This window comes from Miniopterus schreibersii (genome assembly GCF_964146895.1).
Source record: "Miniopterus schreibersii genome assembly, chromosome: 2".
Classification (NCBI taxonomy): domain Eukaryota; kingdom Metazoa; phylum Chordata; class Mammalia; order Chiroptera; family Miniopteridae; genus Miniopterus; species Miniopterus schreibersii.
Genome location: NC_138102.1, coordinates 178,903,370 through 178,930,708, shown reverse-complemented (window position 1 = coordinate 178,930,708; position 27,339 = coordinate 178,903,370). Strand labels below are relative to the sequence as shown.

Sequence of the window (27,339 nt, the reverse complement as noted above, 5' to 3'; positions counted from 1 at the left end):
AAAATTATTAAAAGCGAAGTTACAGTCCTATGTATATATTGTACATTATATATATATATATTTATGTATATGTATATAAAAATTTAAAACCTACACCCAGTGGCCAGTGAAGGAGTCTGGAACGGTCATATATACACAAACCAGCAATGGGGTAGGACAAGGTTGCGTCCCAGGATCTCTGCTGTCACAGTCCAGGCATGATGTAAGCAATGTTGTCTAGTGTGTTTGACTGCAAAACAAGGGGAAAAGGTTCAGCTGCAGAGTATGAAACCTTAGCTCCCTGACACACATTTCTTCCTTCGGGGGGAGAGGAGAAGGAAAAACCAGAGTCTGATAAAATGGGTACAGCTAAGAGGCATCGTATTGTCTGTTACACTTGGGGTTTTTCTGCCGGCCTCTCCCACTCATCCCAGGGAAAAAGAGGCAGGACGCCTGCACTTTCTGAGCGTGCAGAAGAACAAAGGCAGGCACAGGCATTGAGGCACCCCAAGGGCCACGACGCTTCCCTCCATAGGACTGTTTCAGGGGACGGCATGTTTCAGCTGCACGGAAAGCATGGCATGCATTCAACGTGTTACACAGTATCACGTTCCTGGGCCCACACGCGCAGGGAGCCTACACGCTAGATGTCAGGCGGCCTTAGGAGCCTGTGCCTGACAGCTCTGTAAGACAGGGCGCCTCTGGCTCCCAATGGCTCTGGCTCCAAGGCTACAAGGAAAACTCACCAAGACCTGCTTGGGACAGCCATTCAGTTCAGGCAGCTGTGTGGTCAGACATGCCAAGGGGCCGAGCGCGCAGATGATGGAATCCAGAAGCACTGACAAGCTGCCGGACACAGCCACCATGCCCTGAAAGGGAGAGCAGCAAGGGGCGTCGGTTTAACTGGAATCACACTCCTGGAGGGCCCTCCCTACTGCGGCGGACGTCACCCCACTCTTTAAGTCTTGGCAGTTCTCGGGAACTAAGCAGGAAAGGAAGGCATCTGCTTTGATAACCGTAAGTTGTTTAAGAAGAAAACTTTTGCAACACAGTCCCAGGTTTCTTTGATACAGTCCTTGCCCATCTATGCGACCTTGGGTTAGTCATGAACAGTAAAAAAAATGCCTACACTTAGGAATAGTAAAAAGTGCCTCACCCACTCTGGAGAGCTGCTGGGAAGATTTGTGGAGATCAGGTATGCTAAAGTATTTTTCTTACGAAGGCCACAAGTACAGCTCAGATGCAACAGCTGTGAGAATTCTATAGCCCTGCACATTAACATCAATATAAACATGCACATACTTCTCCATGTATGTGGCTTTTGATAGCTGATAATATTACTTCTCTGGGTTGATCTGTTCACTCTCAAAAAGAACATGTTTCCTTTCAAATTTTAATCTTATACAATTCATACTGTCTATATTTCTGTGACTCAAAGAGATGAGGAATGAGATTGCCAGCTGCAAATGCCACTGCCCGGCTCTTGTACAGTCTGCTTCAGCGAGAAGTGCTGTGAGGCTACATCCCCCTGGAGGCCGCAGAGCAGGGTCCTTCAGAGACTGAGCTCTGGGTCAGGCCTGCTGGGGCCCGCAGCTGGCTAGTCCACTCGCTGTTTCTGTACCGGGCAAGTTGCTTCCTAGGCTGCCTGTAAAATAGACCACTAACAGCATCTGTAGCAGAGGGGATTAGGTGAGACAACAGATAGAAAGTACTTGGCATGGTGCCTGGTACATGGTATGTGCTCAAAGTATCAGTAACTATTACCAACACCTTTATCTCCAAAACTGCATTTCTGGCTGCCTTTGAGGTCTCTCATTTTGGATATTTCTCAATCTCAACGTGCTATAATGAGAAATAACATGCCCCTCCCTCCTAGCACCCCTCCCTACTGAAGTCACCACCATTCATCCAGCTGCCTAGTGTCAAGGCCTCACCACCACTGACTCTCCCTTCCCCTCACCCTCCTTGTCCAATGTCTCCTCTCTCCCACTTCCACAGGTCTGTTTTCTTTTTCTTCTGTAAAATCAGAGGAACAAAAATTCTGCCTCACAAAGCTGCAGTGTGAATTAGATGAAAGAATCCCTATAGAACACTCTGAACCAAAGCTGGCTGAGTAATTGTTTAAAAATATTAGCAAATTAGTAATATTATCCCATTTACTTCTGCCTTACAGGTAATTATAGCTAATATTTTATGTCTGACCCTCCTACTGGCTTATAAGCAACTTGAGGGCAGGAACCATGTCCTATTCCTTTTTTTAGCCTCCTAATAACTACAGGTGCTGCCCACACAGTAAGCTCTCAAAAAACACTCATTGGATTAATCCAAACCTTTGTCATATCTAAACTAGACTATTGTTACAGCTTCTCCCCAGTTCTGGTCTCTTTTCCCTCACAATCTAAACAGAAGCTACTCTCAGAGAAAACCAAATGAAAGCTCTGATCACACCCCTCCCTACTCAGAAACTCCCCGCAGCTCCTGAACAGCAAGGGACAGACACCTCAGACTGCCCTGTCATTTGGGCCGTAGCCGTACTGTTCAGTCTTCCTCACCTTATGCATTGGATATTCCAGTTTCCATCATCTTAGCAGTAAAACCCCTTTTCAAATAAAACCTTATGTGGACTCAAACATATAAAAGAGCTAAAAGAACTGGTTAAAGTGGGAGTGGGGTTCTTACTGGGACTCCTTTGACCTGTTACAGGTGAACATTAGTTATTTTGACAGACATCCATTTTGATGGATATTAGGGAAAAAAAGAGTATCACACTCATTGAGGATATCAGTGTGAAAGCATGAACAGATTTACTTAAGTAAAATATAGAGTAAATAGTAGTATAAGTGGTGCATGAAAATGGCAATATTGTGAGGATCTACGCAAATGTTAGTCTTGGAAAAAGTGGAGTAGAGGGCAAAATGGGAAAGACTGCTAATGGTATGGGTTTCTTTTGAGGATAATGATGCTCTGGAGTTAGACAGTAGAAATGGGTCCACACTTCTGTGAATATACTAAAATGCACTGAATTCTACATTTTAATTTTTATTGATTTTAGAGAGAGAGGAAGGGAGAGGGATAGAACATCAATTGGCTGCCTCCTGCACTCCCCCTACTGGGGATCAAGCCTGTAACCCAGGCATGTGCCCCGACCAGGAATCAACTGAAGCACACTGGCCAGGCTAAATTCTACATTAAAAAAAAGTGAACTTTATGGTATGTGAATTATATCTCAATAAGACTTACATAAGAAAAAGCAGACTAGAGATTCTGCAAAATTTCCCTGTTTGGTCACTACGCATATATAACTCAGTAATTGCTCACAAAAGCTGGCTTCTTATAATCTGCTAATTATGTATCTATTCTCTCTTTCCAACTAAACTAAGTTTCCTCATGATAGGAAATAACAAGCAAGCTATTCAGATTTTCCACTCCCCTAAGGTTCTGGAATAATGCCTTGCACTCAATAAATACTTGTTAAACAAAATGGAAATATGAGAAAAAATATGGAATATGGATAGCGCATAAAACTAATAATTTTTTCTTTTTTAATCCTTACCCAAGGATATTTTTTACATTGCTATTCAGAGAGGGTGGGGGGGGGTGGAGAGAGAGACATCGAAGTGAGAGAGACACATCTATTGGTTGTCTCCTGCACGGGCCCTGGCCAGGGCCAGGGACCGAGCCTGCAACGGAGGTATGTGCCCTTGGCAGGAACTGAACCCAGGACACTTCAGTCCAAGCGCCAACGCTCCAACCACTGAGCCAAACCAGCTAGGGCAAGCAAATTATTTTAAATTCCAACTTTTTAGGAAACATAACAATGTCTAAATACGAAAACTAACCAAAGATTTCAGAATATTTTAATCTGGAAATATCTATGTCCATTCAAGCATCAGCCTGCATGAAAGGACGCTAGTTGTTTTGACATATCTAGACCAGAAGATTGTTGTAACTTCTAAACTGTCAGAACTGCCACATTTTTGATACTAGTCGAAGAACTTGGAAACAACTTCATCTCTTGTGGACATTGGCATTTTATTTGTTGAACAATATTTCAGCTTCCACACAGAAGCAAGTGAATGGTTTTATATTCCTCCACTGATTTTTCAGCTTAAAATGGCTTTAGTAGCTGAGACTGATTTCTCGGCTGAAAGGTCCCATTAGAACCCAGTGGAAACTGAAATATATGCTACTGAGTTAGCCAAGGGGGCAACACGATTAGAAACTGAAGACGGAATAGAGAGGGAGCGGACAGCTGTGTAGGTCACATGACTGCCGCTGACAAGGACAGGCCTGAGGGCACTGCTGCATAGCCCACGCCCAGGAGAGTAACGAACAGCCTGGCAGCCCTGATTTCCCAGTTTGCTACCTATTTTCAAAAGAGTAGAGGCACTCTTAATCCTCTGTCAGTCTGACCTGTCTGGTGAAGCCCTTGCTGGAAACGTGCAGAAAAACTCGAACTATCTTAGAAGCACAAGTGATCAAAACTTTCATGGGATTTACACTCAGTTTTTCCATGGCATTTAAAAATAGTAAGTTACGCGGTTATATGTTAATTATATCTTAATAAAGCTGGGAAAAAAGTTACAGGTATTCTATTTTCTTTCTGTGCTGCTGTTTCAATAGGATGGTATTAGTGTAAACTTCTATTCCAAATCTCTAGATGCTTCTATTACCATATGTCGCCTTCATCACTGCATCCTAAACACTGGCATAATCTAACATAAAGCAGCTCCTCAATGCATATATGTGGAATGAGAGAATGGCTTCAGATTACACCAGACACTGGAGTCACGCTGCTGACACCTGGGCTCACCTCTGTTTCCTGCAGGCGGTGCCCGATGAGGCTCAGGGACTCTCCCAACAGCTGTAGATGAGCGGCAACATCAATGGGCTCTGTCTCAGGGGCTTTGGCCGGTGAGGCTGGTAACAGCATGGTGGTGGGCGGAGACTTCTTTTGGGGTGACAGTACTCCTGTAGAGGAAGCTGACAACAGAGATGAACTAGAGGGGCCAAGCTTTCTACGGCCTTGAACACCATAAAAATGTCCCTCTTCATCTTCCATTTATGAGCTATGCCAGGCATTAGCAAAACTATGGGCTGTGGGCCAAATCTGGCCCGTGACCTGTTTTTGTACGGCCTATGAGGAAAGAATAACTCTACATTTTTAAATGGTTGTAGAAAAAACAAAGAATATGTGACAGAAAAAGCACATGGGCCTGCAAGGCCTGAAATATTTACTCTCTGGCCCTTTACTGAAAAAGTCTGCTGACTTCTGATTTACATTTCTAAATGCCTTTTTCAACTTATAATGCTCAGTAATAATACCTGGGTATCAAGCCTGCTTCTTTTTTTAAATTTATTTAATATATCTTTATTGATTTGAGAAAGGGGAAAGGAGAGGGAGAGAGAGAGAATAATAAAGGGCCAGAGAGAGAATCACTGATTGGCTGCCTCCTGCACGCCCTACTGGGGATCGAGCCCGCAACCAGGGCATGTGCCCTGACCGGGAATCGAAGCCCGATCGCCTGGATCCTAGGTCAATGCTCAACTGCTGAACCACACATGGCTGGGCTCAAGGTCTGCTTCTAATGCAGGCTGCTCGCCCAATTTCCCAGTTAGGCAGCAACATTTACAGTGCTCTAGGGGAGAGCAAAGCAGGAGAGGGGTGTGGCCACTACCTTTTACTTTCACGGAGCCTTCTGAGCTGGATGCTTTTCTTTTCACAGTTGTAGCTTCTGCTTTGTTCTGTTTGTGTTGCAGATACTGAGCTTTTTGCTTCCAAATCTGCAATCAGATCAGGACAAAACAAAATCAGTTAAAAAGGAAAAAGAAGGAAAAGGAAAAGCAGTCCTGAAAGAGCAGAATGAAGAGAAGGAAGGGAACCGTGCTGGGGGCAGACCGAGGGTTATGCTAACTTCCAAGCTGAGGGTCACTGAGCAGCCTTCAGACAGTGGTGGTGTCCTACCTCAGCAGAGGACTATAAACACTCCTCAGTGCTGATGGCCAGATCTCAGCATCGAGTTTAGGTCTAAGATCAAAATGGAAAATCAGGGAGGAAACACCTGGCTTGGTATAATGCCCATGTGGTTTAAATATTTCTTCTGACCTTCTGGTTGGCAACATCAATAGCAGGATAACATTGACATGAAAAACAGAAACTAAAGATAAACTACCTGCGTGAAAAATACTTTAGTTGTTTCACGCAGATGAGCTGTGCTTTAAAGCAGGAGAGTAATTCCAATTCCTAGACCACCCTCCTATGATCCAACTGGAAAGTGACTGTGACTCAGACCTGACTAGTTACCACCGTCTCAGCTTCACAGTAGGGGTTTTATTGGGTAGTGGCTGATGGGGATGATGGCCTGGGGCCTGTCTACCTAGTAAGTGGGATTTTGTTATCTGCAGCAACCATTAAGCGGAAGGCTTTCCTCACTTCTCAGACCATGGCTGACTAGTAGGTGTTTGTAGTAAAGGGACTTTTTCCTTTAACACGTTAATCACTGCCCAAGTTAGGCCACCTTTTGGCTCAAATGTAAGGCTGCTGCTGCAAAAAACTTGAAGACGCGAGAAAAGACAGCCTCCTTGCAGCTACATTCTTACCGAGCGTAAGCCAACCAGCGCTCATGCCTCCAGCACCGTCCCCACGGGTGCGTGGGGTTCTCACTGTCGGCGCTCTCTGGCGGTGTGGGGACCACGCTGTGGAAGGCACAGGTGGTGGGGCTGGAGGAAAGCGCACTTACCAGCTTGTCCTTTTCTGGCAACTGCTTCCACACCTCAGCCAGTCTTCTACTGAGTTCCCCAAAATCTGGCGTAAAAGAGTAAGATACTCAATAAAATAAAGGTTTAATGATCAACAAAACAGAAGACTGATGAGGGCAGAACTGGAAAAAGGTTCTGAAAATCAGATTTAAATAGCCCAAGATTGTTTCAGAAAAGCCAAACCAAACTCCACCAGTTTTCCCGGCTCCTTTCTGTAGGGACGGAGTTGTGAGACAGGCTGGAATCCGCACGCCTCCACTCCCTAGGGGTCTATTCCTTAATCCCACCACACAGGGACTATCAATTTAGGTTAAAGAAAGTATGTGGCGTAGGGTTTGAAAAAGATGTTAGATTTCTACTGAATGTCTGAGCGCTCACTACCAAAGAAGAATTTCCCCCAGCCGCCGAGGAGCGGGCCCAGAGGCGCACGCTGCCCCGTGCAGGCTCGGCAGGGCACCCTCATCCCTTCCGCACATCGCGCCCCCGACACCGCGGCGACACGTTCAGAAGCTGGTGTACCCCTCAGGCAGACGAGCTTCACAGAGGGAGAGCGCCTCGTCCAAGGTCCGTGGTGTAGGGTTCTTCTCACCTCACTAATTTCTAACATACAGACAACCGTGAGCAACGCGTCATCTACACCCGCACGTCCAAGGGCAGGTTAAGGAAAAGGTCACCCGCAGAACCTTGGAAATGAGCAACTGCACGTTTATGTGCTGAGCTGCATAACGTTTAATTTTACTCAGTTTTCCACTTTATTGATTTAAGAGCTAGAAATAGAAAGCTTATCCCTTTCCCAGCTGGGTGAGCTAAGACAGCATCTAAAGGCATTCGCAGAACTGAGGGAACGAGTGAGACCCGGGTCCCTTTCGCACGCGGGAAGTACACGCCAACGGGGGGAGTGCGCTCACCTATGCCCGGGTGGTCAGCCACGATGCTCACGCGGTACTCCTTGCAGAACACCTGGTAGGCCGACATGTTCTTCTTTTTTGGCTGGTGCACATAGGAACAGAAGAGGGTGAGATGCATTAGACCACAAGTTGAGTAACCCTGACTCGACGGTCACAAAACAGGACAGACACACACTTGTTCATCAAGGAAAGCTTTCCCAAGCCGGGTGACTAATTTAATTCACGTTACTTCCCACTCAGGGGTGACTACCAGTTTCACTTTTCAAAGGTGAAAAACATACGCCAACTCCTCTGTAGATCCTTCCGACCGCTGCAGCCGGGCCACGATCACTCAAAGCCCCTTCTCCCTGCAGACGACCCCATGCTCGGCATTCTTTCAGAACTAGGTGCTAAGAAAATTCTTTACCTCTCCTGGGATGTCGCTTTTCTCATTTTTGAAACCACCACCATGTAACTTCCCTTTAAACGTTGAAAGCCAAGAGCCAAATCTATGTTCTTTCCGTTCCTCTGTGTTTGACCGATCATCTTATCATTTCCCCGAGCCTGCTTTTACTGTCACGTGTAGTTTACCAGTATGTTCTCATTCTTAGGGTCCAAGGCAAGGTAAATAAATAAACGAAGACAATTCTTTGGTCAACCTAAGACGAACCTCTTTCACTCCCACAAACTGCTTTCTGCTACTGGACCCATGTCTGTTCTTCACTGTATTATGACACTTCCAAAAGCAAAGCATGATTTTTGAGAAAAAGCCAGTTCAACAAGGGACATTTAAAACAAAAGATTATATTACATATTACTATGCATTCCATTTTATAATTACCCAAAGACCGAGGGAAAAAAGCTAAGTTTTCCTACCTGAACAGATACATTAGATAGCACCTGTCCAAACCTTTCATTCAAGGGCGAGAAAAAGGAAACTCAGAAAACAGTGACTTCCTTGGGTCCTACAAGGAAGCTAAGTGGTAACACCAGGATGACAACAACCGAGGCAGCCTGGGCTACGCATTATGGGCCAAAGAAGGAAAACACGTGGCTTCCTTACAGAAGAAGTTACTATTTAAAAAGAAAATACTATCCCTTTATAATCTTTATCCAGTAAAGTGAGATGTGTTCAGGACGCTTTCCTTCAAAACCTCATCTGTAAGCATCAAGATATGCTGACCAGTCCTCTATCTTCTCCCAAGACTCCTTTCTGGTCTTGCAGTTATGATGACACGAATGTTTGGCGCTTTAAAAGTTACTGGGAACTTCTGCTTGCCTTAAGTGTCAGATTTTATAACCAAAACCAAACTAATAAACCACACAGACCTGTCTCTTGACTTCAGAGTTGCATATTGTTTTAAACCCGAGTACACACTTGGCTCACCTTAGTTCTTAATGCTGTTTTCATAAAATAACTACCCTCCAAGGCTGTTGAAGACTGATGACAATAAGAAAGCTTGTGTGATGGCTCTGACTTTAATTCCAAAAGGAATTCTGATCTTTGATGGGTGACAAATGGGAGGGGGGGTTGGAGGATGGGTGAAAAAGGGGAAGGGATTAAGAAGTACAAATTACTAGTTATAAAAACAGTCATGGATGTAAAATACTGCATACGGAGTATAGTCAATAATATTGTAGTAACTATGTATGGTGTCAGGTGGGTCCTAGACTTAGCAGGGGGATCAGCTCGTAAGTTATATAAATTTCACTATGTTGTACACCTAAAACTAATATAATATTATATGCCAACTATAACTGAAAGATTAAAACAACAACAAAAGAAATTCTGAAACCATTTTGAGAAATGGAAACATTCCTGATAACTTCCAAAGTGAGTGCTCTGAATGAGACAGCACTTCTTTGGATACAAAAATTGCGGCATGTTTGTTACAAATTCAGCTTCAAAAATTGTAAACTAATCTTTTAAAACAGCTTATTCATAGGCCTGACATTTACTGGGGTACGTGGTAAAAGAGTAACTTGTGAAAGTCTCTACATAGTCACATCTTTCTCAGCTGTAGAATCAATTTCACTACAAAATATTGAAAGTATGTGCTTGAGAGAGTTCATAGCTCATTTGGTCATGTTATTAAACTTGGAAGGAGTTTTAACAATGCTTTCTCAAACATGATATACTCCTGTAAAAGGTTTAATGCTCCCTATTCCACAGGCTATCTACAGCTGTAACATATAATTAAAACTTTACAAAATTAGCCACAACTCCTGGCCAATCTATTAGATCCAAACCCACTTACTGAAGGGTTCCTCTATTAACTCTTATAAAGGACTTCACTCAATTACACAGAAAATAAACTAGCATTTACTGAGTACCTGTACTGGGTATAGTGAGCAGCTACGAAGATGAGCTCACATTCTAAGGCAGTTAAGCAGCACAAAACCATGGAAAACACGTGAAGTTTAGAGTTTAAAGGCCCACCGTCTGTTCCCAGCTTTACCTTATACCAATTATTTGATCCTGAATAGAACATATGAGAAGCGGCTGTTCTGATACGTGATATTAAAGGTATTTCAATGACAAAGAGGGAAAAAGAAAGATTTCAAAGGTAACACAAACAAGTAACCTACCAAAGCGCTCTGCCATTCATTTATTAATACATATTCATTAGAGTGCCCACCTCCTGCCAGACACTGGGAATATAGCCAAGAATCGGACACAGGCAGATCAACATGTCACGAAAATAAAACGTGATGATATCACAGGGAAAGTACCGGGTGCCACAGGAACACGTAACAGGAGCACCTGGCCTAACCAGGGAGTCGCCTCTGGAGGAAGTGACACTCAATCCAGACCCGGAGGGGGGCAGAGTTAGCCAGACGAAGAACGCTCAGGTGTGTCCTCGGCAGAGGGCACGGCACGTGGGAACACTCATCACGCAGAGGAGAGGCAGTGTCAGAGCTGCAGGCAGAGCCGTCCGTCCCGGGTCGATGCCTTGTGACCTACGCATTAGAGTATGGACTCGGACCAAAAGCAGCGATTCCAGGATTCAAGTGTCTGAGGCAGGAAGCGACCCGGCCAAGCTGCACGTCAGGACCGTGGAGACTGGAGAAGGGCAAGAGTGAAGGTGGGGCGACCACTCGGGGGGCTGCTGCGGTGGTGCCACGGACGGGTGGTGTAGCCGACAGCCAAGACAGCGAGGCTGGAGTAAAGCAAGCGCATTGGAAAGGAGGGGGAAGCGCGGGCCTGATCAGAGCCGGTGCGGCGCAACGGGGAGCCGGGGCTCTGGGGCCAGCACATGGAGGTTCCCGTCCTCATCACACGCTTCACTTGTTACACAAGCTACCTCCTTTCCCTGAGCCTGAGCTTCCCTACAGGTCAGACTTAGGTAACACCATTTTCACTCAAAGGTGGGAATTAATCAAACAGGGTTGGGCATTCAGTAGGCACTCAGTGGTATTATTTATGTGACAGGCAGAAATCCAAGACGGCTCCCAAGATTTCTGCCCCCGGTTTACAAGCCCTGTCCAATGCCCTCCCCTTGAGTGTGGGTGAGACGGGTGAGGGTGATGGGGTACTGACTGCCTCGATTATTTTACGGTACAAGGCAAAAGAAAATTCTGCAGATGGAATTAAGGTCCCCAGTGAGTTAAGTGTGAGTCAGGCATACAGGAGACTGTCCAATGTGGGCTTGATCTTAGTAGGTGAGCCCTTAAAGAAACAAGATGCAACAGCAGACATTCCTCTGCTGGCCTTGAACTTGAAGAAAACAAGCTGCCGTGAATTCTACAACCGCAAGAAACTGAATGTTGCCACCAACCTGAAGGAGCTGCCACCAACCTGGGAGAGAACCTCTGGCCTCAGGTGAGAACCTGGAGGAGGGCCGTGGGCTCAGTCTTGTGAGAGCCTGAGCAGAGAGCCCCGCTGAGCCCTGTCTGGACTTCGGATCTACAGAATTATGAGATAACAAATAAATGCTGTTTTAAACTGCCAAGTTTGCAGTAATTTGTTAGGCTACAGTAGAACACTACTACGAGTTCTTCTCTGTTCCATCTTTTTCAAAATAGAACTTGTGGCACCCAAAGAGCCAAAACAAACTTTTTTCACATAGAAATGCGGTGGAGGAAGATAGAGTGAAATGACTTGACCTAAACCAGACAAAGAAAACAGCAGGGCCTTACTTCAAACATTTCATTTAAACAGTAAAGGTCCTATCCTCGCTCTTCTGTTGGTAAAGACAGTCCTGTTTAGAGAGGTAGAGTTCTGGGTGCAATTTAAAGCACAAATGCTTTAAGCATTGGAACAAGACAGTGGAGCGGCATTACACAAAGTTCACCTCGGCTCTGTATTTAGCTGAGAGAGAGAATATGTGGGCACACTCACTACGAATTGATTAGTCCGGGTGGTTCCACTCCAAGAACCTATTTCTTGGAGTGTGACAGAGGATAAACCTGCTTCCCCAGATAGTTCCTGTATGTCGCTCTCAGGGTGAAGGACTCACTGCTCATCAAGTGTGATTCTGTTTGTAACTAACATTAAAAATAATAAAATTATGGCTCCTGAAAATACGCCAGTGACTTCATCTGGTGTGGAAGACAGGAAAATCTAGCTGCACTGGGCTGACATTCTGTTGGACTCAGGACTTGTTGGCCTTCATTGTGGAGCCTTCCCAGGGCATTTTCACGGGGAACCGTGACTAACAGTTTTCACCTTATGTGCTGACCTTAGAACCTAACCATTGCGCAAGATGCAACTTCAGTATATGCACCTGAAGTTTCAAATTCACACTGAATGGTTAAAATTTTTCCAGGGCACAGAAATTTTTCTGAATTAGTTAGAAATACACAAACAATGGATGATCTCTACACATACAAAACATTTCCATGTGATTCTAAATGCAAAACCAGTATTTCTACTCTAGACTTTCTCATGCAAGTGAAAGTATTGCAAGTGAACCACAGTGGTTACATCTGGGACAGCATGGACTCCCCTTTTATTTAATAAAAATGTTTAATATTTTGAAAACTTGGATACATTAGTATTAACTGTAGCAAATGACTTGCAACAAGTCCACTAAGTGTGACTCACAAAGTTGTAATTTTACAGCCAGAACATCCTTTTAGGTGTTTGATGACATCTGTCATAGTATCAAGATCTTTCAAAGAGCAACTTCTTAATGCTCTTTATAAAGCAGTCCTGCTTACTTAACTCTTTGGGGGTCTTACAACTCTCTGAGAATCTGATAAAAATCCCTTTCCAAGCCCACCCATGACTCTAGTTTTAAAGGATAATCTATCTGGGGGTTAAGCGAAAACATAACTTAGGAATCTTAAAAATAAAACTTGGCATTCCTCTGCTGATGACAGGATCCGATCTCTTCATTAATATTAATACTGTGCAGGAGACACTATTATAAAAGCTTACTTGTAGAAATTAATTTAAGCCTTATAACAATCCTATTAGGTAGTGCCATCATTACTGCCATTTTAAAGGTGAGGAAACTGAGATCCACAGTCACATTTCCAGGGTGTGGCAGGGCCAGCACCTGAACTCAGACAGTCTGGCTTTGGAGCCCATACTCATAACCATGACAACCTCTGATGCTCTTGTGAACAAACTGGACTGAGACCCCTAAATCTGATCTGGCTAAAGGAGAGGGCGACAAAGTAAGGTTTTCAAACCAAAGCTTTAATTTTAACCATTCTGAAAGGAAATCTTTCTAAAATATACTCTATACTTCTGCTCTCTCTCATAACACACCGCTGAATGTAATTTACATACTTTCTGTACAGTGGAAAGAGAATAGATCCTGTCATCAGTAAAACATGGGTTCAAATTCCAGCTCCACCACTAAACAGGTGTGTGTCCTTGAGCAGGTAATTTCACTTCTTTGAGCTTGTTCTGTGAAATGGAGAGAATGCCTACACCTCTTTGGGTTCTTGTGAAAATTCACTGACATACCTTAGATAAAAAGCTTAGTGTAGTGCTGAGAACACTGTAGAGTAAAAGCTCTATAAATATAGCTATTATTATTGTAATTTACTAATTCTTACTTAGGCCTGTCCTCTTTCTTAGCTCCTCTTCGGCCTCAAGATTTTGTTCAGATGACACCTCCAGGTTCTGCCTCTGCTGAGGCTCATCACACTGAACACTTTGCAGCCTCCCTTCTGCCACCCAAGGCTGACACCATGCTATTCATCTTGCCCACAGCCCCTGGCAAGTGCCTGGCGTGACTAACGCACGCGCAGAATAAACGCGTCCCGAAGGGTAAGAAAGACAGAGTTGTGCGCGTGGAAAGGCCAGTGTGCATTCATTTGTATTACCTCATCGTTTTCACACCCTCGTGGGTGAAGTAGCTGAGCACTAGTTTGCTATTCCAGAAAGAACAGGCTCAGAGGTCACGTGACGCGTCTCTGGCCAATGTTCCTTCCCCCAGCGCCCCTGAAGCACTCCCAGGAGCGGCAGGAAACTCGCTTTATAACATCTGCTTTTGCTCCTTAGAGACTCCGTTTTCTCTGGTTCTTAACTGTTTTTCAAATAGGTGAGATAAGTGCACAGTTTGCTTTCTAAAGGTGGGTGTTATATTAAAAAGCAAAGCAAAAAAACCCCACCAAACCATAAAAGCGTAGTTTCCTTGCTTAGTCTAATATGAAATGAGTGGTTGAAAAAAAGTTTTTTTAAAAAGATGTTTTCATTTTATGCTTTTGAAGAATTCAGGATGAAAGCAACAGTAATTGCAACAGCTATTCAATGAGCCGTGCCTTGTGCTAAGTGTGTTACATGTATCACCTAATTTAGTCCCATAACCTCATTTGAAGTGAGGAAGCAATCTCAAGAGAACAAAGCTAGTAAGTGGCAGAACAAGAATCTAAGTCTGCTGAATTCAAGTCCAAGCTTTCATTATATTTCATTCTACTCTGCCTCTTTAATTTAAAAACATCTATATGTATTAGGACTAATCTCAGACAGCAGCACACTATATTGGTTTCCTCTGACCTAGAACCTTTTAGCCTTGTCAAAGATGTATTATTGGCACTGGGTGGCCATCTTTTAAAGCTTTAGAAATGCATGTGGTAGAGTGGAAAGAGTACAGGCTTGGGGTTAAAGAAATTAACCTCTATGCTAAAATTCTGGCTCCATGTCTTTTCTTTTCAGCTTCCTCCTCTGCCAAATGGAGCTAATGGTACCTATCAGTCAGGACTGCTATGCATGTAAAATGCCTAGGAGAGCCCGGCACACAGCAGGCACTCAATAGATGGTAGTTAATAGTTTATACCACTTATTGCTGTTGTTCAACTTCAGCCTTATCATAGGGAGAATGTATATGATACCATCACAAGTCCAGGTACAGCTCAGAATTTAGCTTATTAGCAGATTGGAAACAATGCCTGGCTGTGCCGGGCACTAGGCTACCTGGAGAGCCTTAGTTTCCTTACAGGAAATGTGAACATTCTGGAAACAGATGACTGACGGGAATGCCTCTGAAATGTCAACTTCAGAGATATTATTTTGAGTGGTAGTGGATAGGCTTTTGTTGATTTAGTAAAACCAAAATTAAGGCATCTTTGAAATGTTACCGTGTCCTGCTCCTCCTATGTATACAAAAACATCCACTCCAATGGGATGAACTTTAAGGGGAATCATCAAGATATTACCATGTGATGAATCTTGCAGAAAATAACCCTGCTCACATTTGCAGTGAGCTCTTTTATTCATTAGTTACAATCAGTGAACAATGTTTTATGGTTTCATCAGCCATTTGCATTTCTTGAATAAATGGAAAACAGTACAAATAAGCAAACAGATCAATATAAATGGCACCAGAGGAAGTCATCTATTAAAGAACAGCATGGATAAATAACATAAGGAATGCTCAAGGCTGCCCAGCGAGTGTAGCTGAATATGTCAGTAAATAGTGAATGTAAAATCACTTTTCTGTACTTAATAAGAGAAATGCATTCAGGAAAGTAAGATTATGCTTTTTGACTTTTCTGCTATTAGCTTTGTAGAAAAGTCATGTTTAGAGGGAAGCTTTTCTTGTTTTTGACACCAAAAATGTGTGCCCGCTTAATCTTAAAATGTGATTGTTTTAGAATTTTTCTTACTTGGTATATATGAAATTTTCCCTCTAATTAAAAATTGCTGTGCTCAAAAAAAAAAAAGATATTACCATGTGATTTCTCTGTTCCTCCTTAAAAAGCAGGATTCAACAATAAACAAGCAAGCAAACAAAACCACTTCCCAAACAAACACAACACTGAAAATATTACCTTTCACAGAGAGATAGTCTGATTTCCCTTCTTTGTACCGGTCAAAGTTCTGCACCGACGGTCCCAGCCCTGCTGCCTCTGCTTCTCACCATTCCTTGAACTCCGCCAGTCTGGCTTGTTCTCCCCCACTGCACTCAACTCGTCCTCTTGGCATGAGACCATCTATTGTCGAGACACTGCCCCCCTCTGGGCTCAATTCCCTTTCACCCACTCACATATTTCACTTACTGCACAGACACCCAACTTCTGACCCGGGTTTCAACTGTTCTGCTGAACTCTAGGTCTCGCATTTCCATTGCTCTCTGGAAGTTCTAGTGAGATGATTACAACTAACATTTATGAAATGTTCACTAATGTGCTGAGCACTGTGCAGAGCCAAAGATTCCAAACTTTGTGGGTTCATGGTGCCTATGTGGGTTTTCACGTGGAACCTGCTTTTGATCAGAGCAATCACAAAAACCCAGCTTTGAAAACACAGGGCTTTACTAAAAGGAATGCACACAATCAGATGCTGAAACTGCGAATTACCTTGAGCTAGTCATTCATAATGTATCTGACAGATGTCAAGTACTGCTGCTTCTTTTGAAAGTTTAACATATTTAAAGTAATGGTACCCTTTGAGTTTGCTGTGGCGCCCAGAGGGCCTTCCCACACTGGAGCCCTAAATGCATTTACAGGTATTACCTCATTCAATCCTAAGGGCCCTACTGGGTAGGTCTATTACCACCTCCAGCTTACAGACGGAGAAGCTGCGCAACCTGCAAACAGCACAGAGCTGGTCAGTGGCAGAGGCAGGATTTGAACCCAAGTGGTCTGGCTCCACAGCTCACTACCTTAACCACTTAGGCTGGACCTCTTGATGCTTGTACCTTAAACTCTAAACCTAACTTGTCTTCTTCTCCAGAACCGGCCACTCTTCTTGTATCCTATTTTTATGGCAGTCCCGGTCACAGAAGCTGAGGTAGAAAGGGTACACAGAGGCCTTCAGCATTTCTACCAGTTGGCTCTCCAGCCTCTGCTCACTGTAGCTGAGGGAACACAATTCCTGAAACATTCTATCTCTAGGTGGACTTTTAGGAACTTCTTTTTTTTCTGAAACAAAGCCCAGGAAAGGATATTTGTTTAAAGCTTCATAGGAAATTTAAAAAGCACAGTATGTTACCATAAATATTTGTTGGATGAATGACTACACTCAAATTATGACCAATACTTACACAATCAAATACTGATGCATAATACGGCTTTCGCCCTAAACTATAACTCTGTTTTCACTAGCAACTGCTAGCCACATGGGGGAATTATAAATAAGTCCCTAGCCTTGAGGAGGTTATAATTTTATTTTTCAAGGTACCCAGGTTCAAAACCTTAAGGGACATCTTTGTGCTCACTTTTGTTTCTGGCTTCCCAGCTCCAAGCCCAGCTGCCACATCATGTCAGTTTCTCCTTCAGAGTCTCTCCTGAACTTGTCTCTTCAGCTTGTTTCTATCAGGCTTTTATGACTGACCCTGGACTAGAATAAGCTTCTGGGCTGTCTGTCTCCTCAGTCTAAACCACCTGGTGCAGGTCCATCATTTTATTCTTAAATGATCATTTACAGCACATCTAAGCCCTGCTCATAACCCCAAAGTGCCTGCTACCAAATCCTTTATTTTGGAATTTAAAATTTCTACAATTTGCTCCCGACCTGCTTTTACAATGTTTTCATCGGTATATTCACTCATTTAACATATATCACAAAATGCTTACCAAGGACATAGAGGAACTGGAGACACTGTTAAGGTGGCTAAAACAGCCCCTAAGGAGTTAAAACGCCTGTAAGAGGCTTATAGCCTTTAATAGGGGGAATGGAATATGTACAAAGATAACTCCAATGAGGAAGACAGTTAAGTGCAATGAGAGAGAGACAGCAAGGTGTTATGAGAGTTCAGAAGTTAATTCTGGTCCTGGCTGGGTAGCTCAGTTGGTTAGAGCATCGTCTCAACACGCCAAGGCTGTCGGCTCAATCTCCGGGCAGGGCACATGGAAGAAGCACCCAATGAATGCATAAATAAGTGGAACAACAAACTGATGTTTCTCTCTCAAATCAGTAAATAAATTTTAAAAAAGAAGTTAATTCTCATGGAGAGTCAGGAGGTCTGAGAAGAGGCAGCATTTGATTAAGTCTTGAAGGGAAGGCACAGTTTCAACATGCGAGAAGGGGAAGGGCACTGAAAAAGATGAGCGGAGCAATGGGGTAAGAATGTATGGAGAGAGTTCAGTCCCCACGCAGTGTATGCAAGCACGGAGTTTGGAGTTTGGGCTGACTGGTAGGAAATGGGGAAGGCAGGAGGAGATAAGGGAGGAGATGCAGGTTTGGGGTGTGAGGTGCCCACGGCACCAGGTGGAAAGAGTCATCGGGCAGCTAGAAGGGCAGCCACCTGCTCAACACCTCGCCGCCTCCCGGCGCCCGTCCGCCGGCATCCATGTCCTTCCAGCTTTCTCGGCCGCCCTGCCTCTGCTGCACAGCGGGCAACACCTCTACCAGGAAGCCCACGAACAATGAGACTGCTACTTTGTACCAGACCGGCCGGGCACTGGTACTATTTTATACTTTGTGTCATTCCAAGGGATTTACCTTGCTACATTCCCAATGGCTCTCCCAGCTGCTTAATTCCAAGTCCACTTACTGTTATCAAAGGATAACTGCCTCTCTCTCCCCTGCTCTCCTTTAAACCCTCCCCCAAGGATATGCTTTTTTCAAATTGATTTTAGAGCACCAGGCAGGGAGAGGGGGAGAGGCGGAGAGAAACACTGATCAGCCGCCGACCTGGGATCCAGCCACAACCTGGGTGCGTGCCCTGGCTGGAATGGAACCAGCGGCCCCTCGGTGCAGCGGGCGACGCGCCACCCAGCTGTGCCGCGCCGGCCAGGCCACGCCTTCTCCGGGCCCCACCACACCCGGAAACACGGTTTACCTTTTCTCCTCTTTCTCTCTCTTTCTCCTTCTCCTCTCTTTTCTTTTTTTTCTCACTATGGCCGTCTGTGTGGAGGCTGGGCGGCAGAGCCGCTGCTCCAGGGTAGGGGCTGCTGGGCGGAGGGCCGGGTGTCGCCGGGGCGTCCCCCGCTGGGGCGGGTCCTGAACTCCTACGGGACTTGGAGTGGCGCCTCTCCCTGTGCCTCTCCTTGTCCTTCTTCTTCTTGCTCTTCTTGGACTTCTTCTTCTTCTTGACCTCCCGGTAAGAGTCATCTATCACCAACTCGCCAGCCTCCAGCTCCCCTGCGGAGGACGAGTCTGATTCCACCAGGATGGGTTCGAGCCCCGACAGATCCAGGTTAGCACTGTGGGCCTCTGGGAGCTGGGGGGCATCTGGCCCACAGCCTTCAGGGCCAGGGGACGAATGCGGGTCTGAGGACGACCTGTGCTTCTTCCGGGCTGTTTTCAGAAAGCTCTGTAGCTCGTGTCCTAGGAGTAAAGCACCTTGCTCATCCCGAGCCGACTTCTTAGAGGACTTTTTTGCAGCCGCTTGCTGAGAGGGGTACTGAAAAGACTCCTCATCAACCGAGCTGCTTCCCTTCTCCTTTGGTGAGAGAATAAGTTTCATCTTTAAGCCATCAGGCTCCCGAAGGGTCAGCGTCTCAGTGTTCACATAGAGCGGTTTCATTTTTTTGGATTTGTGGGAACCGCCATCCTCCAGGGACAGTTCGCCACTGCTTCCACTCACTTTTTTCCTGTGGTGGTCCTTTTTACTCTCTGAATGGCCTGAAGAACCAGAGGACTTTTCCCCCATCTTTTTGGGGGGCTTGGAGCTTGCTGCCAATGGAGAAGTGATAGCTTTCAGTAGGTCCATAGCTGTATCAGCAGCTTGCGGGCTGGACCTTTTCTTTTTCTTCTGTGACGATTCCAAAGACGAAATATCTAGAAATAATCAAGAGAAGCAGTGTTCATGTGACAAAGCAACTTCCAACAAGTTGCCCTTCTTGCCCCAAACACCCAACTAATATGAGGAAGAAGCTAACAGGAGTGACTTAAGGGGACGCCCTTCAACTGACTGCTAACATTCAGAGAGGATGCCCATGTGCTTCTTGGCCTGGCAGACTCTGCCTCTGACCCTGGAGACAGTTCTCGCCACTACAGCTGTTTTTCTTCACTGAGTCTTCATAAGCAACCAGAGAGCATACCCAGAAGAATGGACTATAGCTGTGGGATTACAAGTACAGTTGACCCTTGAACAATATGGGTGTGAACTGCATGGATCCACTTATAGCAGATTTTTTTTTTCCAATAAATACTATAAATGTATTTTCTCTTGCTTATGATTTTCTTAATAACACTGTCTTTTCCCTAGCTTACTTTATTGTAAGAATAAAGTATATAATACATATAACATACAAAATATGTGTTGGCTGTTTATGTTATTGGTAAGGCTTCTGGTCAGTAACAGGCTATTAGTAGTTAAGTTTTTGGGAAGTCAGAGTTATATGTGGATTTTTAAATGTGCAGGGCTCGGTGCCCCAAACACCCATGTTGTTCAAGGGTCAACTAGAGATACAATTGAGATTCACTGCAGACAGAGTATTGCTTGTTTCTGTTCAGGACAAACCCATTCTAGTGAAGAGTTAGTTGTGTCAGCTATGTGCATAGTACAGCTAAGAAAAGCCGCTGTGACTGGATGTGCACTGGACTGAGAATTAACCCATAGGTGTAGGCCAGAGGGCCTGGGACTACATATGGCGAAGGGATGCTAGATAACACTGGGCACGAGTAAGTGGATGATTGGGGAGAGAAGGAACCTGGTACCTGGTGTATCACAAATGAAGACTGTTCTTCTATGCTGATTCCTCCAAAATACCAGCCCTCCACCTCTTTCCTCCTTCACACTGGTTTATCGGCACTCAGAACAAGAACCACTGTCCTGTTAAATAGGCCACTGAGTCAGCAACATCTGGATCCCTTTCCCCTACCCCGACTCCAAGAACCAGCGATGAGCTTATCCCACCTGCGGCCCTTTCCCACCCTTACCTCCATAGTAGTAATCATCGGAGTGCTTCCTCTTCTTCTTGTGCGTGTCCGTCCCCAAGAAGTAAAGTTCGCTGTCCTGGGATTAAAGAGGAAGAAGAATTGACCAATGAGTAAGATGAGGAGGAACAGCGGCTTGGGACCAATCTTGTTTTTTGATGATTTCTGATTTTGGAAAACAAAGTAAAACAGGAAATGATGAAATAGACAAGAATGATATTTATTTTTCTTTTTAAAAGCTTTTAAAAGAAGCTTCTTTCTTCGAATATTAGGAAATATGATATGTGGTCGTTTAAAAGTTCCCTAATCAAATGCTTAGAATTTACCTTTAGCTTCTTCTTGGAAGAATTCCTGACCTGAGCGGCAATTTCTTCCTCTTCCCTCAGAAAGTCTTTGTAAGAACGTTTCTTTTCTCGTTGGCTTCGGCCGGCCGCTAGTCCTATGTCCTCAAAGCTGTGATCACCATCAAAGCAATCTGAGAAGCACAGGTTCATGTGGAAAAGGAAATGAAATGAGAAAGTCAAGTAACAACAAAATCCCCACACCTGTAACCCAACAGCCCCTCCATTTCCAAAGTAAAATGCTGTTTCAGCAAGTCCACTGGAACACAAGGCTAGGTCCACGGGCACCAGAATACTTCCTGATGACTTGCCTGCAAACACAAGAATCAAACCTGAAGAAGCAACGCTTCTATGCTACACAAAGGCCCCATGTGCATCCGCGGACATGGTTCTCAGTTGTGATTTGGCAGGTGGGCAGACTTGCAGAGGTAAGGCTGACAAGAGTAAGGAGTCACGTGCTGTGCTGCTCTGTGGGAGTCCAATGTGAGATTCCTATCCCCAGGCTCCTGCACACTGGAGCTGGCAAGGACCACGAGTGCTGCAGGGGATCGCCCCAATAGACTACTGCATTTCAGACTCTTGTGTTGGAACCCTGTCTTGGTGCTCGTTTCCATGGGCCCAGTCTGGGGATGACGTGGAGACTTAACAGTGCTCTGGGTCACCACTTGGGAGTCCAGGCTGTGATGGCCAGTCCTGGTCTCTATGTCCATGGGCTGCAAGGATTGAAGAGGACACCCCCTTTGAAATGCTTCTTGGATTAAGGGGTCATACCTTCTTTCTTCACGGCGTCATCATAAGCCATGGCGGTCCTGCAGGGCCTTTGAGAAAGTGTCACTGTGTCCAGGCTCCTTCTCGTCTACAGGACCAGGTCTGAGAAACAAAGAAGGAAAACCTTCCTGTAATGCGAAATCACTGTGGAGATGCAACCTTCCAGACGGAAATGCGCAGTGATCCAAGGGCAGACTGGAAGGGCAGCAAGAAATAAAGGAGTGTCTTGTCACCTCCTCATTCTGTTCGTAAATATATTGGGGTTGAAACTGCAGGAAGTGCACTTGGCTTAATTTGATTCATGAATTAAAGTTGTTGTTCGGGGAAGTATATAAAATACCTCCCACATAAAAATTACTTCAAAATTAATGAGACTTTCTGAAATGCCAACAGGACTGACAACACTGAGACAGAGTAAAACCGACATAAAGTCAGAGGGATAGGTTCAACCATGGTTACAGACGCAGATGAAGCAGGATGCACAGGAAGAGGTTACACACCTTCGAGACCACAAAGTCCTACCGTCTGGACGGGGAGCAGGCTGAACTCTATCGCATAATAATGACATTAGAGGGATACTAAAGATCTCTGAAGCATCTTTTTTGCATGCATTTTGTTGGGTTATATGAATTTGCTCAAATCACAGAAGTGTAAAAGTGGGTACACTTCTTAAATAGTTGGCCTTCTGACAGCTTTCGACGCTATCAAGCCCTTTAAAGGTCAGGTGAAAATGAGGAAAATGATCATTTGTCCACTGGTGAGGAAATATTTATGATTATTAAGATTTTCACTAATTTGAAGAATTACTGTAATATACATGCTCTATGTACTGTCTTGAATTTGTTAATTTTTTTTTCACATTCAAGTTTACATGTCCGTTTTGAGTTTGAAGATGATAAGCCGTGAGCCACACGCTAAGGTTCTTCAAATACTTTTAAGGACAGGCAATGTCACAATTCCTGCAGGAAGTCTTTGCAGGAAATTAAAAAATTATATACTAAATACATTGAAAATGTTCTCATCCAGTTAGAGAACTGCTTAAAAGCTTAAAAGTTGATATGATTGGTCATTTGTTTAAATTTCATTACTATAATGGAATTTAGAAATGCTGAAGGACACTTGAATGAGACATTGCCAATCCCTTCATGTAGGTATGGCTCATTCTGAAATATGTAACTTTTGTAAAATAAAAGATGAATTTAATTAGCAAAGAAAACTTTCATAAGAGTTACATTTAAAATAAATGAAAGACTTTATCGCACAAGTCAGATAAAATACAATGCACAGATATGCCTAATCTGAAAGTAGAAAGAAAAAAAAGTATTACCCAGAATGACTGACAAGAAAGATTAAGAAACATAAAAAAAAAAGCATTTCTTTACTTCTCTAAGAAGTAGAATGAAGAATGGACTTGGTCAAGGTAAGAGAAGCTGGAGGGAAGAAAAGAAATAAAATGAACTTAATTATTTTAAAGACAAACGAAAAACTGCTTGTTCAAAGGTCTTTTCAAAGGAAATGAAGGGGATATAAAGTCAGGTCTCATGTACAAATATAAGGAGGCAAGATACATAATGTAGCCAGTTTTTCATGTTTAACATTAAGCATTAAATGTTCTCGAATAGACATTACTGTCCTCCCTTTTCCACCCAAGTGGTACTAACTCTAAAAGGGATGAGGGGAGGGGAGATGTCATAGGGAATCATATCCATTCATTTGAAAATAGCTATTACCTCATTGGCACTAAAATACTGAGTTTATTAGAAAAATATATAGATTCCATTAGTTTTCATAGGCCGATAATGCCAAGAGATACTCCAACCTGAGTCTTCAAGTTAAATGTTTCCCCTGCCAAACGAATTTTGGCAAAGAATGTGTGAGAAATGGGGGAAAAAAATCTTAACTGTTCTACATCATTAATATGGCCACCATCTGTTGTCGTCAACAAAATGCACCTCTATATGAAGCAGAGGCAGGTCCTGAACCTTATAACCAGGTCTTCCCTGGTAACATCAAAACTAACGTGAAACAGAGTTGAGCAACTGTCGAAATAGGAGTAAGTACCTCTAAAGACCTTATGAGAGCGAAAACAATGGCCACTTACTGGACTTTGGAAGAGTGCTCATGGTCTCATAAGTCTGCCTGGAAAAACCACCAGTGAATTTAAGAACTTGTGAAAGGGAACATGAAATTAAGAGCTGATCCTCAAAGGCACAATATGTATTAGAATTAGGCCTGCTACTATTTAAATTTCCATAAAAAACAATGAACAGCACTTTATAAATTATAGGATCAAATAATCTGCAAAAAATAAAAATAAAAAAAATGAACGAGGCCTGAAGGCAAGTCCAATTCACTAAGAGATTGGGACAGCCAGGAGCTTAAAAAACTAAACACGATGGGCTATGTCACCCAGCCAGGGAACTGATGGACCCTGAATTTCCACGTACTTTAAAATCAGGGTATTATTGCAGCCTACGGGTTAGTTTTGGTCGCTGACGCTACAGAAGAAAGAAGAAACCAGATGAAGAAGTCTCAAGCAACAGTGTGGAAGAAAGGCAGAGCCAGGGCGACACACACAGATATACACGGTCAGATCCCTCCGAGCCTCCTTCCGGGTCTTGAATGTTATCCATGGTGAGTTCAGGGTTAGGCAGCAGATCGTGAGGATTAATGAAAACTGACATTAATTGTTGGCAAACGTAAAACAGATGTTAAAACCCATTCTCCCGACTTCTACAGTTTGGGAGTTTATAAAATTAAATGTTGTCGACTTCAAGAGGCAGGCATAAGTTTACAACTCTCGTTCCTCTCGGTGTGCTAAGAAGCGACAGCTCAAGTGAAAGTTCATTATTTATTGTTGTTTATGGAAGTAAGAAATATGCCATCATAAAAAACGTGTCCTTAGGAAGCGTGCAAACTGTTAAACGGCCCTTCTGGGACTTTGCAGGACATAAAAACGGGAGGCAGCGCCGCTCTTCTTCGCGCAGGTGAGCACTCGCCGCGCTGGGGCGCAGCCTTCCGGATGGCCAAGGCAATGAGGGCGACACCAGGGTCCTCCGTAGTTCTTTGTCGTTTTGAAACTCCAAACTATAAATACTGGGGGTGGTAGTTTCAGAAGGTGATCCCCCCCCCCAGGAAATCTGAGCAGCAGTCACCACCAAGCCTCTTCCAAGCCTCTTGGTCCCGGAACGTGGGTGAATATTCAGAGTCGGGCCCTGAGACCGGGCGGCGGCCTAAGTCCCGAAATCCAGGTCCATCCAGGTCCCGTGCGGGAGGAGCGCGGGTCCCGGGCTGCGTTCCCTTCCTCGCGGACCAGTGCGGGGCGAGGACGCCCGTCCGGCTGCTGCCGCCTCCGAGCGTTTTGTCGCGACTTCTAGGGGACGAGCAGGCGACGTCTTCCCCTTTTGGTGGAGGTTCCCTCCAGTCTCTGCGCGGAGCGACTCGCGATCCCGGCCGCTCCCGTCCCGAGGACCCACCCGTGCAGCACTCACGGCCCCGCCAGCTCCGGGCGCGCGGCCCCCGCCCCGCGCTCGCCGCCGGCCGGCCCCCCGCGGTCGGCAGCCTCCGCTCCGCGATGGGTTGTGTGTATTGATGCTGCTGTTGCGGGAACACAACCGGCCGCGGGGCGCCCATCAGCGGGGGGCGGGCGGGCCCTCCGCTCTCCTGCCGGCGCCGAGGGACGCGCACCCCCAGGTAAGCGCTGTGGGGGGCGCGGGCCCCCGGGAGACGGGCGCCCCGGGAGCGCGGCTTCAAACCGCGCGCAGCGAGCACGCGCGACTCCCGGTTATTTATACCGAGCGCTCCCGGGACCACCACCTTCGGGGTCCCCACGGCAAACCCATGGGGTGCTCGCGGCGGTTCTGCAGCAACAGCTAGTTGAACAAAGCTCTGCGGGGAGGAAGAAAGCGCCCTGCAGCCTCGCCCGCCGCCGAGGGCCCAGCCCTCCCGCCGCCCCGGCCCCGGGGCCCTCTCGCCCTGACAGCCCCGGGGACCCCGCATCCCGGGTCCCCGGCCGCGCGGCGTCCCCGACGCGGGCTCCCGCGTCCCCGGCGCCCTCCCCGCGCCCCCGAGGGCGGAGACGGCCGGGCAGGGGGAGGGGCGGCCCGGCCCGCGGGCCCCCGGGGCGGCCGCACGCCCCCTCCCGGCCCCGCAGCTTTCCCGCCTTCCCCGTTTGAACAGCTCCCGCCCGCCCTCCGGCTTCGGCCCGCTCCAGCCCCTTCCCGGGGGCGGACTGCGGCCGCTACTCCAGTCCCCGGCTCGGCCCCCGGGCTAGGCCGCGACGGGCCCCGGACGCTCCCGGAGCGGTGTCGCGGGCCCCGGGCGGCGGGGGGCGGCGGGGCGGGGCCGCTGCCGCCTCGGGGTGGGGGCCCGGCCCGGCCTCGTGGGGGCTCCGCTCGCCGCTACCTTCACTCGGCTCGCCCGGATCCCGCCTCCGCGCCGCCGACCGCCGCCATCTTGGAGCCGGAGAGAAGCGCGAGCGGCCAGGGAGCCTCAGTCGAGCCCAGAGCGCAGACTCCGGCGCGCGAGGGGAACCCGCGGGCCGAGCGCCGAGCTCATCGACGGGGCGCGGCGGCCCGCGGAGCCGGGACCAGCGCGCGGCGAGCGTCTGCTGCAGCCGCGCCGCGTGCTGCTCGCGCGGTTTGCTCCCGCTTCGCAGCCGAGAAACAGGCTCCGGGAGGTTGAGCGACTCCCCACCGGGTACACAGGTGCTTGAGAGGGAGGCAGGATCTTACCCCAAGCCTCCATGCAGCGCTTTTTCCGAAGGACTGCTATTTCCTTCAAGGTGTTTGGAAGCAGTAATGCCCCTCTTTGCAAAATCTAGGCCCATGCACGTTAGCAGCAGCGGAATGAGCCTCGACATTTGGGTGTTTGACGTGTTTGGGGTGGGGTGGAAGGATGCATCTTAAACAGTCTTTAGAGAAATGCAGAGAGGTCACACACAGGAGACAGGTTGGGTTTCTGATTTCCCCTGGAGAATTCGGACCAGTGGGTAGAAGCTAGAGTGTGCAGATCTTGGTTCAATGTGGAAAGGTTAGGTAGGTGGCGCCGGGGCAGGCTAAATAGGCATCTCAGATGGTGGGTAAAGAAAAGTGGAGTTTATTTAAGGAAAGGGGGATGGGGTGCGGGGGATATCCAAAGGGAAGGGCTATGCAGCACTGAGTCAAAGGGTATTGGGTCCGTGATGGCAGCAAAAATATACTGGGGACAGTGAGACAAGGGAAAGCCTACAAGAAGCAACAGCAGCACCTAGGCTGGGGTGCTCTGGCTCGCTGAGAAGTCACAGAGAAGGCCTTGGAGACAGGTTCAGGGGGTAACCCCCGGAGGAGTTGCCCCTGCCCATTGCTCCCCTTGTTACAAGTCTGGGTCCTCTCAGAGGGAA

General features: G+C 46.2%; 1 protein-coding gene across 5 annotated transcripts; it reads right to left on the bottom strand.

The window, feature by feature from the left end:
* Positions 1-82: 82 nt before the first annotated feature.
* HMGXB4 (HMG-box containing 4) lies at positions 83-26,448 on the bottom strand. Of its 5 annotated transcripts, none has more exons than XM_081128301.1 (11): positions 26,364-26,438; positions 21,963-22,061; positions 21,177-21,325; positions 20,854-20,929; positions 18,809-19,749; positions 7,647-7,728; positions 6,720-6,784; positions 5,658-5,763; positions 4,793-4,962; positions 726-848; positions 83-229 (listed from the first exon to the last, which is right to left on the bottom strand). In XM_081128301.1, the coding sequence occupies exons 2-11, from the start codon at positions 21,991-21,993 to the stop codon at positions 185-187; spliced, it is 1,788 nt and encodes a 595-aa protein (XP_080984427.1). In that variant the 5' UTR covers positions 21,994-22,061; positions 26,364-26,438; the 3' UTR covers positions 83-184. The 5 variants fall into 5 exon arrangements, with proteins under 5 accessions (XP_080984427.1, XP_080984428.1, XP_080984430.1 ...); XM_081128302.1 differs by lacking the exon at positions 26,364-26,438 and adding an exon at positions 24,537-24,579; XM_081128304.1 differs by lacking the exon at positions 21,963-22,061 and having other exon boundaries at positions 26,364-26,448.
* Positions 26,449-27,339: the final 891 nt, after the last annotated feature.

Coding starts and splice junctions, on each gene's coding strand:
- HMGXB4 (XM_081128301.1), bottom strand. CDS start 21,993: ATGGCTTATGATGACGCCGTGAAGAAAGAAG. Junction 21,326..21,962: donor TGACGCCGTGAAGAAAGAAG/GTATGACCCCTT, acceptor TGTGCTTCTCAG/ATTGCTTTGATGGTGATCAC. Junction 20,930..21,176: donor CTTCCAAGAAGAAGCTAAAG/GTAAATTCTAAG, acceptor CTTTAATCCCAG/GACAGCGAACTTTACTTCTT.